Here is a 14,583-nt window from a genome sequence, read left to right as displayed (position 1 = left end):
GAGAGCGAGAGAAATAAAAGGAAGAACAAGCAAGGAGAGAGAGAGAGAGAGACAGAGAAAGCGAGGGAAAAACGGATGAAAGGTTCGTTTTTTATGAATTTCTGCTATGATTATTGTTCTGAATTTCCGTGAATGTGGCTCAAATCTTCGCTCCGATTCGCTTTGACGCGTTGAGGAAGGGGGAAAATGCGGGGGCTTACAGGTGCTGGTTGATCTCTTCCTCCTCTTGATCAAAAAAATCGCTCTTTTTGGACCTCCGTGGATCCTAGGATAGATTCTAGGCCTCAAAGACTAGTCCATTCATGGGCTTATCTGCCACATTTGCGAGGCCCATGGGGTCCTTCGCGGGTTCCGGTGGAGAGTTGGCCGTTATATTCGGTTTTCGGGTGGTTTTTGGAAGAGGAATGGTTGTAATTTGAGTAGGAATTTGATTCTGATCGCCTCGTTGTTTCTTTTGATGATGTCCGAGGAAAAAATTAGTTTCTTTGGATGCGTCAGCGTTTGTTTGATTTGTCTGTTACTGGAGCTCGAGATTGGTAAGTGACCAGTTTTGATTCTGTTTTTCTTCTTTTGGGGGGTAATTTCGTAGTGGTGGTTGAATGAGAGGCAATTTTTCTGGGGCCCAGCATTTGCCGCCTTGAGGGCAGTTGAATTTCCTGGAATCAGGGTTCTCTATTCATATGGAGCTAGGGATTGAATGTGTAAAAGTATCAAGGATCTTTGGGAGAATCGAGGTATTATGTTTGCTGGTATTGTACAGGAAGGCTGTCATCTTCTCTTAATTGGTAGGAATTGAGTTTTTGTTGATGTGTGATAACTTTTGGCAGGAAGATTTCAGGGTTATTATGTTTGAATATTTCGATTGCATTGCCGGTTGTATATTTATAAGAATCAGTATATTAGTTGGTTCATGGAATTTCAATATTGGATTCCTCAGGATTCCATACGAGAAGCAAGATTAATCGGTGCTAGCATTTGATCATCCAATTGGCTACATACTTTGTGAGAGGTTCTAAGAAGGCAGAATACTGCTTCTGGTTGGTCTTTTCCAAAGAGGAAGCTGAGTTGTATCGTTGTCGTCGTCGTTGACGTCATTGTTGTTTTTTGTTTGTAATCGACGGGTGTGTGGATGGGTGAAATAGGGGGTTTTGCCATTCGGTTTTGTAGCATCAGATGAATATTTCAGAATGACTGGCCTTGGAAGGCTCCATCGTCAATGGAAACCTCCGACAAGGCATTCTCTGAGGTGGCTGACATCCTGAAATCCTTGATGGCTCGACGGTCTGAGCCTACAAATGTATCAAGGGACTTTTGGATGCCCGATCACAGCTGTAGAGTTTGTTATGAGTGTGATTCACAGTTCACATTCTTCAACCGCAGACACCATTGCCGTCTTTGTGGGCGTATTTTTTGTGGAAAATGCACTGCAAATTCTGTCCCTGTTTTATCTGATGGCCCAAAGAGTGGCGGAGAAGAGGGGGAGCGGATCCGAGTTTGTAACTTTTGTTTTAAACAGTGGGAGCAGGAAGTAGCAACAGCTAATCATGGGGTTAGAGCGCATGCTCCAGTTGTTAGCCCTTCGCTTTCAACAACCAGTTTGGTCAGTACCCAGTCCAGTGGGACAGTTAACAGCATTGCCACAACAATCTGTTCCTACTCAACTGGTCCTTATCAGCATGTTCGAGATGGTTCTGGCCCTAGTCCCAGCCAATCTGCGAGACCTGAAACCTTTGCAGATAAGCAGGATGCTCTAATATCTGGAAGGGGCATGGACATCAGAGATCCTTCTCCACCCACTCAATTAAGTTATCGTATCAACAGGTATAATTTGGCTGGTAATTTGGTGCTTGCATATCTGTTTCCTTCAGAGGTTAAGGCCTTATGCAACAGTAAGGTTGCTCTTTTGTAGCCTCGTGTCATGAGTTCACACCATGGAAACAGCCTCTCTGCATGCGGGATAAGGCTGCGTACATTTGGTCCTCCCTAGACCTCGTAAAGGCAGGAGCCTTGTGCATTAGGTCACCATTTTTATGTCTTGTTTCCTCGAATGGTTTAAAATAAGAACTCATGTCATGCTAGATATCCATATGGCAAGCATGTTGATAAGCTAGCCAATTTCATAGGCTTGTGTAAATGGTTCTTTGGTATTTTGAGATCACACATGGTTTTCATGACATCCTCACTCGATACATTTGAACAGATACTTTCATGTAATTTGCTGTTTATTAAGATATTATACACACGTTATGTATATGATATGCCCACATGTCAAGCAGAGCAATTTTTTTTAAAATTTTTTATGATTGATACAAACATTCTTGTCTTGCTCAAGTATCTTCTCTATGCACAAGTGGTTACAAAGATTGTTTCAAAATTTTAGAAGTATGTATAATGCATAAATTTGCTTTTGTTAGTCCAAGCTATCTGATTTACGAAGCTGCTTTAGCCCACATTGTAAATAGTTTTATCTGGTGTCTCAGTGGAGGAGACATTTTCTGTTAATATTCCGTGTCTCTTCAATGTTGTTAGCTGATTTGATAGGAAGGGAATACCTGCTTCATTCTTTGACACCAACTTTCTTTAAACTTGGCTGAATCTATGAATTCGTCCTGCCATATTTTTCTTAAATGCTTGATCTCGTACTTTTCTTGACTATTAAACTTTGGTGGTGTTTCTTTTATGTCCTTCACTGGTTGTTCACCTTATCTTAACACTTCTATGAAACTCCATTTTAATATTAAATAAAGATATCTATTCTATTTTTGATCTTTATGCATCTTAAGTTTCTCCAGCTGATAGCTAATGATGCTTTATCTCTCAGTAGCTATAGATGATCCTTAACTTTTGCATAAAACTGTAGTATACCATCTCAAAACTGTCCATATACTGACTGCTAAGGTTGAATTTAGCCAGTTCCTTTAGTTTTTAAGGTTTTCTTATAATTCATGCATCATTTGTTTTTCATTACAGGAGTGATGACGATTATGATGTGTATGGTTTATGCCCCTCTAATTTGGAAGCACAAAGTTTTCAGCATTCTGATGACTACTATGGCCAAGTCGAGTTTGATGAAGTTGGCCAGGATTTCCATTCAAATGAAATGCCTCCTGCTGAAGAAAATATTGATGCCAAGGATGTCTGCTCTCCATTTCATGACAACACAGAATTTCATGCTTCTTTAGATGTTGATAAGATGGAGGAAGAATGTGAACCTGATAATAGCTATGAGTGTGATGCTGCTTCCATATATGGAATTAAACATACAAATGCAGAACCTGTGGATTTTGAGAATAATGGACTGCTCTGGGTTCCTCCTGACCCAGAAGATGAAGAAGATCACAGAGAGGCTATTCTATATAATGATGACGATGAAGATGCTTCTGGAGAGGGGGGATATCTTCGCTCATCAAATTGCTTTGGAAGTGATGAGTACCAGAGTAGAGATCAGTCGAGTGAAGAGCATAAGAAGGCAATGAAAAGTGTGGTTGATGGACATTTCAGGGCTTTGATAGCTCAACTACTGCAGGTTGAAAATCTTCCCGTAAATGAGGACAATGATAAAGGAAGTTGGTTGGAAATAATTACCTCTTTGTCATGGGAAGCAGCTACACTCCTTAAGCCAGACACTAGCAAGGGAGGAGGAATGGATCCTGGTGGGTATGTGAAGGTTAAGTGCTTAGCTTGTGGACATCGCAGTGAAAGGTGAGTTCCTGATAATATTGAATTCCTTAATGGAACATGACCTCATATGTTCTGTTGCTGCTTATTTTGCACTATAGCAACTTTACTGGCTTTTGTTAAGGCACTTCTTCATTTCTGGATAATCTGGATTGGTGAACTACTAATTGGCTTCTGCCTTTTCTGTTAGGACATGCCCGTGTTATACATCTAAGTGATATGGACTGGTGTTTTAATCGTGAATATATTAAAATTCAGTTGCTGATATTGGCGATCCGATCTTGTCAAGCAGTATGAGTTTGCTGAACTTCTTTACTCATTTTTGTAGCATGGTCATAAAAGGAGTTGTCTGTAAGAAGAATGTGGCACATCGGCGTATGGCGTCCAAAATAGAAAAACCTCATTTCCAAGTTCTTGGGGGAGCTCTTGAGTACCAGCGAGTGACCAATCTGCTGTCAAGTTTTGATACTTTGCTGAAGCAGGTGTGTTGATTGTTGTGAATTTCTTTTCATTTGAGTTTTCTCATATTTTTCTGCTTATTCTCATGCTATGCACATTGTTCAGGAAATGGATCACTTGAAAATGGCAGTTGCAAAGATAGATGCTCACCACCCCAATGTCCTTTTGGTGGAGAAATCAGTATCTCGGTTTGCGCAAGATTATCTTCTAGCAAGGAACATTTCACTTGTTTTGAATATCAAGAGACCTCTCTTGGAGCGTATAGCCCGCTGCACTGGTGCTCAGATAGTGCCTTCTATTGACCATCTGTCATCTCAGAAACTGGGGCATTGCGATTTATTTCATGTGGAAAAGTTTGTTGAAGAACTTGGTGGTGCAGGGCAAGGAGGGAAGAGAATGATGAAAACTTTGATGTTTTTCGAAGGGTGCCCGAAGCCCTTGGGCTGCACTGTAAGTCATTTATACATTCCAGGTATTTTTGCTTCAGACCTATTTTGGGTCCAGTGGAAGGTGACAAATTTGGATTGGTTATGATGCAGACTTTAGCACCTAAAGATAAACAATGTCTGTTATGCTTAGCTACTGGTGCTTTTTAACAAAACCTGCCTGTCTGCCCTATCAACTTGTTACAAAATCTCTTTCTAAACATCAGTGGATAAATTAAGAAAAGTTGAAATAGTTATTCTTCTCGGGGAATAAAATCACCGCTTAATCTACTTGCAATCTGTATGGCAACATTATCAGGACCTGCAATTTAGTTTTGGGTATTTCCTGGTTTAGATGCTTTCTAGGTGGTCATGGTTTTAGAACATTTATAAAGCTATAATCATCATGAGGTATAAATGGAATATTCTGCCATTTCATTCAGCAAGACTGTTTAAATTTTAATCCGATCATTAATGTTTTACTGAAATGCTTTAGCAAAGAAGCAGCTTCAGGGTCCGCAATCTTGGTACTAGGTACTCTATCGGTATTCAACTGGTTTGATACAGTACGGTCGGTACAATACAATATGCACTCTCCCGTATTCAACGACGGAGAAAGAGCATTAGTTGCAGTTTTCACCCCACCTTAACGACCAAGGGATGGATGACATCTTTCTCCGAGCAGGGAGGCATTATATTGAGATAGCTTCTAGCCCCTTTCTTCTCATATTTTACCATGATATTGCCCAATAGTATAGGTCAGTTTGGTATGGTACACACCCCAGTTTCAGATGGGTACTGGGCAATACGGTGCTGTTCTGCTCGATTTGGACTACTATGAAACGGTTTGACTCATATACCAAACGAAACCTTGGTAACGTATTGGTACCTTACCAATATGGTACGGTACAAGTTGGTACGGCAAACCTTGGGAAGCTTTTTAAAGTTTTTATGAGACATCCCGGATATGTTGGTTTGACTTTTGGACCAGGCTTCTTGTTTTCTTAATCACGTGTATAATATAAAATATATCATATTATGTGAATACTTGTCCTAAATCTGGCATGAGATGTGCAGGTTTACCATCTTTTTGATAGCATGCGAAGGCCAACATGGATGAAAGATTTACATATTTTGTATGTATTCAATTCAATTTATAGTTGGAACTATACATATCTATGTAAGTACATATATTTGTGTATATGTATATGATTGGTATTACTCAGACGTGTACTTATGTGTGTAGTTTTCCAGGATCTCTGCATTGAGTAATTGAGTAGAATTTCATTATCTTGTGTGCAATGTCACAACCAGTTATACTATGATTCAAATTACGTACATGAATAGTTAACTGCAATGCTTAAACCATATTAGAAATCTTATGCAGCTGGTGTGTTTGACCTCCATAGGTTTTGCTTAAAGGTGCCAATATTGATGACCTCAAGAAAGTGAAACATGTAGTCCAATATGGAGTTTTTGCAGCCTATCACTTGGCTTTGGAAACATCTTTTCTTGCGGATGAAGGTGCCTCTCTACCAGAACTTCCCTTGAAGTCTCCAATAACTGTTGCACTGCCTGATACACCTTCCAGCATTGACAGATCCATTTCCACAATACCTGGTTTCACATCCCCTGCTGCTGGCAAGGTGCATCATGGTAGTGATGCTCAAAGACCCAATACATCGGACCCATCTCTAGCATTACTGAATTCTGGAAAAATCATGAAGGCAGCATCGCTATATTCCACTGAAAGAAACAACTCTCAAATGGCAGATTCTGCCTCTGCATTTGGCATATTATCTGATACTAAAAGGTTTTCTGTGGAGAAGAGCAACCAGGCTGAGCAAGTTGTGGAACCAACAAGTAGGGCATCCATATCTTCTTTATCCATATCAGACGTAGTCTCAAATTCTTCACCTGGACATCATGCCATGAAGGAGAAAAATAAGGTTTGCTTTGGAGAATGTCTTGAGGCTGAAACATTTAGACCTGATGACCCTGCAATTGAGCATGATTCTGTTGTCCCCGGCAGCTGTCTTGATACTTTGGAGACCTCAGAAAGGTGTGGTATAATGGCTAATGATGCCCAAATCAAGAGCAGCCATATGGTAGAGAAGCAACCTGGCTCATCTAGTTTTGCAACTTCACGTCAAGATATTGACTGGAGGCCTGAAAACACATCGATAAAGGAAGAACTCCCACCTTCTTCGGATCATCAGAGTATTTTGGTTTCTCTATCAACCCGCTGTGTGTGGAAAGGAACCATTTGTGAGCGTTCACATCTCTTTCGTATCAAGTACTATGGCAACTTTGACAAACCTTTGGGCAGATATTTACGTGACCATCTTTTTGACCAGGTTATCTTCCCTTTTGCGATTTTATGATATCTTTCTTTTGACTTATAATTTATGTCTCTATTACTGACAGTGGCTTCTGTGGATGTCAGAGTTATAGGTGCCGTTCTTGTGATATGCCTTCAGAAGCTCATGTTCATTGTTACACGCATCACCAGGGCAGTTTGACTATATCTGTTAGAAAGCTTCCAGAAATTCCTTTGCCAGGAGAACGGGATGGCAAGATTTGGATGTGGCATAGATGCTTACGGTGTCCTCGCAATAATGCATTCCCTCCAGCAACTCGTAGAGTTGTAATGTCTGATGCTGCTTGGGGTTTATCTTTTGGTAAATTTTTGGAGCTTAGCTTTTCAAATCATGCTGCTGCAAGTAGGGTAGCTAGCTGTGGCCATTCTCTTCACAGAGACTGCCTCCGATTTTATGGGTACATCATGCTTCACTCTTCACTATTTTCTTTATAAGTCAAATTATCAACTATGACCTTCTATTCTCACTTCTCTATTCTTACATGGACAGGTTTGGAAAAATGGTTGCATGCTTCCGGTATGCATCAATTGATGTTCACTCTGTTTATCTTCCTCCTCAGAAGCTTGATTTCAATTATGAGCATCAGGAGTGGATACAGAAGGAAGCAAATGAGGTCTGTTGCATATGACAAGCAGAGACTTTGCACCTCTTTTTGGTAGTTGCTATTGTTCACAATTTCACATTATATTTTATTTTGGAGTAGATAATATATAACTCCAATATAACAGGTGTCTGATGGGGCAGAACTTCTGTTCAATGAAATTCTAAATGCTCTGCACCAAATTGCAGAGAGAAAGAGTATTAACGGTAGCATGAAAGCACCAGAAATAAGACCTCAGATTGTTGAACTTGAAGGAATTCTGCAGAAGGAGAAAGCTGAATTTGAGGTGATGTGCTGTTCCCCAACCGCCCCAACCCCCTCAATTTTCGATGGATTGGATTTCTGTTCTCATATTGATTGAGATTGTTGATTTGTTTTAGGGCTATCTGCATAGAGTACTGAAAAAGGAGGCAAGGAAGGGGCAACCAGTCATTGATATTCTTGAGGTTAATAAGCTAAAGAGGCAGTTGATCTTTTATTCATATTTATGGGATCAGCGGTTGATATTTGCTGCTGGATCAGATAGTTGTCCTGATGAAGTTCTTCAGAGTTTTGTGACAAGAGATAAGGAGAGGCTGACAGATACGAATCTAGGACTGAAGCCACAAAAAGGCTTTAATAGGTTGGACACATTTCCTGGAGATTTCAGAGACAATGAATTCCTTAATGGGAGCACATATGCAATTAACCATCAGGAGGATATCAATGATCATCATGTTCATTATTCTGGTCATCAAAGAAGATGTATAGAATTGGATTCTTTTCAAGGGAAACAAATCAAAACGCATCGTTCTACCAGCACAAGTGCAAGCAAACAATCAGTTCTTTTAGAAACTGGTCTTATTGGCCGTCGAACCCTCTCCGATGGGCAGTTTCCTGTTCTGGTAAATCTATCAGACACGTTTGATGCAAAGTGGACTGGTGAAAATGGTCCTTTCCTTTTTCATGCAAGCTTGTTAGATTCATCAAATTCATTTGAAGCTGCAGCTGCAGCATCAGTTTCCAAGGATTCAGAAGAACGAAGTGGAGCTGAAGTAACTCAATCCTTTGCCTCTGCATTGCTTACCAAGTTGGGAGACAGTGCTGAGGACTTCTCAATCTGGATTAGAATGCCTTTCCTGAACTTTTATCGTCCTTTTTACAGGAATTTGGGAAGCACCCCCAGATTTAATTCTCTCAATGAGTACAAACCTGTCTATGTTCCTTTGTTCCGCGAGTTAGAGTGTCAAGGTGGGGCAAGATTTCTTCTTCCTGTTGGAGTTAACGACACGGTCATCCCAATTTATGATGATGAACCAACCACTATAATTTCTTATGCACTTGTCTCCCCTGAATATCATATTCAGATTTCAGATGAGCGCGAGAGAACAAGAGATGGTGTAGAAACTTCACTTTTGTTGGCAACCCATGAGTCAGGAGATTTTCATTTATCTAGATCATTTGATGAAACTACTTCTGAACCTTACAAAAGTTTTGGATCAATTGATGATAGCATTTTATCTTTGTCTGGGAGCAGGGGCTCTGTAGTTTTGGATCCACTTACCTATACAAAAGAAATGCATGTCAAAGTTTCTTTTGCAGATGAGGGCCCACTTGGAAAAGTGAAATATACTGTGACATGTTATTATGCGAAATGCTTTGATGCTTTAAGGAGAACTTGCTGCCCATCTGAGTTTGATTTCATAAGGTCTCTCAGTCGTTGTAAAAAATGGGGAGCGCAGGGTGGTAAGAGCAATGTCTTTTTTGCAAAATCATTGGATGACAGGTTCATTATAAAACAAGTTACAAAAACAGAACTAGAATCATTTATCAAGTTTGCTCCAGGGTATTTTAAGTACCTCTCAGAGTCGACAGGCACTAGAAGTCCCACATGCTTGGCGAAGATTCTGGGTATTTATCAGGTGTCTGCTCTTTTGAGCTTGTTCACTTTCATGGTTTATTTTTTAAAATTTTTCTTTTAATTTATTTTTTTATTAGTTATCTCATTTGGTAAATATCTGATTTGTTAATTTCTTTTCATGCTTAAGAATAATCTGTTACGCTGTCGGCCTGTCACAAATTTTAGATTACCTCGAGCTTGGAGCCAAAGTAGTTTGGGATGAAGCAAATATATAGACTTTTTTTTTTGACTTGGATCCTGTTATAGCCCTATAAGTTTGATTGATAATCTTGGTTGCATACTAGAGATCAAGTATGTCATATTATACAATTCCTTCTATATGTTCAGAAATCCATTCTGCTTGTGGAAACACATATTCATCTTCTTTTTGTATAAATTCTTAAGGATTTGAGATATGGTGAGGAACACCTTAGGAAGACTCAAATGTAGAGAATATGGCTTTAACTTCCACGTGAAACTCCAAAATCAAAGTGTTGTAGTTTTCAGCCAAACCAGTTGAAAGTTAAGGTTGATTTCAGGGTTGGCTTAAATAATTTACAGGACCAAGTTCATTGTAAATTTGGCCTATATATGTCAATCTTTTGTCATTTTTTTTATTGCTTTCCTGATAAAAAAGTTTTATCTAGATTAAACTTGGATTTATCTCTTTTGAGACAAGCTGAAAGTACTGCAACATTATATTCCCAACATAATTAGAACAAGGCAAAGTTTCCAAGACAAGCTTAGCCGTGCGAAAACTATATTCTTATAAACTTTTAGACTGTCATATGGTCTATAACTCTATATTGTTACAATAAAATGATATTGTACACTCTATAAAATTTCTTTTAAATTGAAACTTCTGAAATTTAAGTTGCAACCAATAAAACTGCTGAAATTTCCAAAACCAAAATCATAGATGAGCTTTAGAACCACTACAACAAAATGATCTAAAAATTCGTGAAATGAATAATTGTCTACTCATTGTCTAGCCTACAATAGAAATTATATGGTGGATATGGAGTTAAATAACTTATTCGTGGTTAGATGTTATAGAATATGTTAGTTATTTTTGCAGTAATTCATCTTGCAATTACAAAGAGAGAACCTGACTGATCTCCTTTTTTTTTACATGGAGTATGGGGATTGGGGATATATACCTAGGCACTCAATTGAACTAAACTTATAGATCTTTGATAGGATAGGAGATAGGAGTAGGACAGTACAAGGTGCTCATAAAGTGACTTAAGTATCGTTGCTTGAGGATCTAAAGAAGCAATTTTGATATTGCATAAGAGTCATTACAAATTTTATTAATGTGAGCGAATTAGTTGTATTTACTGCAGAAATTTCTAAATTTGTGATCATTCTAGAGATTCTATGCTTTCTCATACTCATCCATTTAAAGCTCCTGAAGGTTGGGAAGGCACAACTCTGTGTTTAGTTTGAGAAGAGATGGTTATGTAGAAAGTTCTGTGGAGATTTTGTTCCTTTGTCGTGGATGATTGTGGGTTTACAGTTCATGGGTGAATTGGATTGATGAACAACTCAGGAAAATTAAATTGAAATGTTTTGACGAAATGCGATAGGGAGATGAATGGAGATATAAACACCATGGATCTAAAGCCGGTCTGCATGGCATGCATGATACGTACTATTCTCAGTGCCTTACCAGCACATTGCACTGATGCAATATTAGGTGCATGCCAATACTTGGCATGCACCCGTGCCAGGGTGTTCCAAGCATTTGCCTGCTCAGCATAGCATGATATGTACCATGGTGTTGCCTGGCCAGCATGCGACTGGCCTGCGATACTTAAATCCTTGATCAGCCCAAATAAGAACAGGGTGTTTGATGAAGTTACAAGAACTAATCAAGTTGAAGGAAGCTGATAGAGTGGGAATGATGGTTAAGAAACAAGAAATTGTTTGAAGGAGGTACATATATCTTATGTTAGAAACAAATAAATTCATTAGCAATAAAAACAAAGGGCATTACCCATAAAAAAGATGTTGATAATATAAAGTTTCACTATGCATGGCAATGTTTAGTAATATTTAACAAAGCTTGGAGGTCTATGAATCTTGCATAATCTAATAAAAAATGGTATTAATAAGGTTATGTTTTTGGGAAAGTATGTACAGGTGTTTTCATCATTGGTTTTGAAATCCCGGTGGAATTCCTTTTCTTATAAGTTAGTTTTACTGTTTTTATAACCTACATTTTCATCTCCATTTCTCTATGAGATGTAATTGCTTGCTTTACTCAAACCTTTTATGACAGGTTACATCCAGGAACCTGAAGGGTGGAAAAGAACTGAGGATGGATGTGCTGGTTATGGAGAATCTCTTGTTTGGGCGAAATTTGACAAGGTTGTATGACCTAAAGGGGTCTTCAAGGTCACGATACAATCCAGATTCAAGTGGTAATAATAAAGTACTTCTTGATCAGAACTTAATCGAGTCAATGCCAACTTCTCCGATTTTTGTGGGGAACAAGGCTAAGCGGCTGTTGGAGAGAGCTGTTTGGAACGATACCTCATTCCTTGCGGTGAGTTCAGAAATTGCCCCTGATGTTTGTTAAATTATCAAGGTGGATGTGGCTTTTATTAAAAAAATCTTTTCTCGTTAACTAGATCTTCATTTATACTTCTGAGTTCAGTGCAATATTGCTAGACTGCTTCCTCTTGACACTGAGTTTCGCTTCAAGTAATGATCAAGAAGTTGCTGTTTCTCTCTGGAAATTAGTCATACCAGATTCATATCTTAGATTTTTTTCCTCAAATTTTAAACATCTTATTTGAACTTCTAAGTAGAATTATGTTTTGTCTTTTTCTTCAAATTTCTGGATTCTCTCTAATTATTTGAGTTTGGAATCACTTCATTGTTCCTAGAGCATAACCAACTGGTTATGCCCTCTTGGTGAATTATCGTTTCACCCTGCAAAATGATCTCTGAAAATCAAAATTCTTGTAAACAAAATCTTTAAATGTTTTAGAGTCTCGTTTCTGATGCATCAAGTGATCACTAAACATCAGTTTTTCACAAAATACAAGATCTATTTTGAACTATGAGTAGGAACTATGCAAAGCACTTGAATTTCAACATGCGTTTGTTTTAACATATCTGGAACATGTTTAACAACATGACTCATTGGCTTATATGGTTTGAAGTGCATTTTGGCATGGGGCATACTGCATAGGCAATTTGGTTATATCTTCGGAACAATAAAGCCATTCTTTCATGTGTTTATTTTATGGTTTCAAAATTTGCTATAGTTGCAATATTACTCCACCTTATTTTTACTCCATTTTATTATGTCAAGAAATATCCATTTTCTGACCTTCTCTGGCGTTTCTGCTGAACTAAAACCTATTGCTCTATGCTCAACTACAAATTATTGGTTTCTTCCTTGTTAAAGTTCAATGTGATCAATGTCTAATAAGTCACTAATGATGTTGCAGTCTGTAGATGTAATGGATTACTCATTATTGGTCGGGATAGATGAGGAGAAGCATGAACTGGTACTTGGAATCATAGATTTCATGAGGCAGTATACATGGGATAAACACCTAGAGACGTGGGTGAAAGCTTCTGGAATTTTGGGTGGGCCAAAGAATGTGTCTCCCACTGTGATTTCACCTAAGCAATACAAAAAGCGTTTCAGGAAAGCCATGTCTGCATATTTTCTTGTGGTCCCAGATCAGTGGTCACCTCCTACAATCATTCCCACCAAGCCGGAGACCGATGCCTGTCAAGATAATCGGCAGGATGGTTCAGCCAAAACATAAGATGCTTTCAGTAAATTTCATGGTGTAAGTATGGGAATGACCAATCTTTCTGGGGTTTCCTTCATATGTTACTCCTTTTTCCTCTTCTATTCTTTTTATATCCCTACAGTTAGTAGCCTCATTTGTATTCTTTTGAGTGTTTGTGAATTATTTTTTGAAGATGCAGCACAGTGCTAGTTACAGGCCAGGGAATAGCAGCATACTATTATATAACTCACACATATAGGAACTCATTTACGCTTCATCTATGAGCTTTATGTTGCTGTTGTATGCACTTTACTTATTTTTTCTGTCCCCTCTCACTGATTTAGCTACCACAACAAAGCCACAAGGTTATCTAGTAATACTGACTTGGATGCTAGGAAGGCTTCTTCTCTGGCTGCTCTCATCCAGGGAATGGCTTCTTCATTTGCTCTCCTATCAAAGGCAATAAGCCCTCTGTCCAAGTAGTGGTCTCTTTAAACTTCCTCACCCTCTTCTTCAGCACAACCAAGCCCTTTTACTCATGGCTTCCCTGCTCTTTAGAAAAGCACTTTCTACAAGTATTTTTGTATCTGCTCTTGTTTGGGTCTTGGAATTCAGTGTTGCACCCTCTTACGTAAAAAGATGCAATTTTGTCCTTCTCTACGTCCTCCTTGCACTACACTAAGTGATTTCCAACAATAAATTTACCTCATCTCCTACCTGTCTTGTTGTGTGATTCTTGTATCACAAGCAAATTTTGTGACAAGAACAGTGCTAGATCAGGACGGACCTGGATCACACACTGCCCCCAGTTTCAGTCCACACCAAGGTCAAGGCCAAATGGCGGTTTCTAGTCCATGAATCATGTTGATGAAATATTACTTATACGCAAGGTTTGCTAATCAGTACCGGTGCTTGTAATGACTGACAATCGGCTCAGCATGGTATTGGTATGTATCATACTGAGCCAAGATGTGCTAGAGATGAAAAATTGAGAGAAGATTTAGGGGGGGGGAGAGAAACCCTAATCCTAAAAGGAGGAGAATCATTAGGGAGAGAGAGAAGATGAAAGGGAGAAAGAGGAAGAAGGAGGGAGGGAGAGATAGAGGGGCATATTCAGGGAGAAGTGTTAGTATTGGCATCAATTGAGGGCGACGGCATCGGCGCCCATCAGAGATATCGCTACTTAATATTAAAATGGAGTATCATAGAAGTGGCAAGATATGGTGAACGAACAGTGAAAGTTTAATACCCATTGTCAATTAAGGGCATCGGCATCAATTGATGGCTTCTATGTCAAAAATATCATGCTTTTCTTCTCTGTCGAGATGCACCAAATATAGCAATTACCAATCGGTCCCAGGCTTGCATCAGTTCTTTAGAGAGGCTTTAGTCTCCAATCAGT

At 38.9% G+C, this 14,583-nt stretch overlaps 1 protein-coding gene across 1 annotated transcript; it reads left to right on the top strand.

Moving 5' to 3' along the window:
- The first annotated feature begins 1,127 nt into the window (after nucleotides 1–1,127).
- On the top strand, nucleotides 1,128–13,458 carry LOC120113281 (1-phosphatidylinositol-3-phosphate 5-kinase FAB1B-like). The gene is made up of 11 exons (XM_039134334.3): nucleotides 1,128–1,821; nucleotides 2,971–3,702; nucleotides 4,007–4,160; nucleotides 4,243–4,587; nucleotides 5,972–6,919; nucleotides 7,009–7,340; nucleotides 7,433–7,556; nucleotides 7,672–7,830; nucleotides 7,925–9,445; nucleotides 11,708–11,974; nucleotides 12,888–13,458. The coding sequence occupies exons 1-11, from the start codon at nucleotides 1,217–1,219 to the stop codon at nucleotides 13,212–13,214; spliced, it is 5,514 nt and encodes a 1,837-aa protein (XP_038990262.3). The 5' UTR covers nucleotides 1,128–1,216; the 3' UTR covers nucleotides 13,215–13,458.
- Nucleotides 13,459–14,583: the final 1,125 nt, after the last annotated feature.

Source organism: Phoenix dactylifera, chromosome 15 (assembly GCF_051530095.1).
Source record: "Phoenix dactylifera cultivar Ajwa chromosome 15, Ajwa_hap1_PhDact_Kaust_v1.1, whole genome shotgun sequence".
NCBI classification, from domain to species: domain Eukaryota; kingdom Viridiplantae; phylum Streptophyta; class Magnoliopsida; order Arecales; family Arecaceae; genus Phoenix; species Phoenix dactylifera.
This window is presented reverse-complemented; position numbering and strand designations above follow the sequence as displayed.

Excerpts from the sequence above, each read along its gene's own strand:
- LOC120113281 (XM_039134334.3), top strand. The coding sequence starts at position 1,217 with ATGGAAACCTCCGACAAGGCATTCTCTGAGGTGGCTGACATCCTGAAA. Across the intron at positions 3,703-4,006 it reads TGTGGACATCGCAGTGAAAG|CATGGTCATAAAAGGAGTTG; the intron begins GTGAGTTCCTGA and ends TCATTTTTGTAG. Across the intron at positions 9,446-11,707 it reads AGATTCTGGGTATTTATCAG|GTTACATCCAGGAACCTGAA; the intron begins GTGTCTGCTCTT and ends CTTTTATGACAG.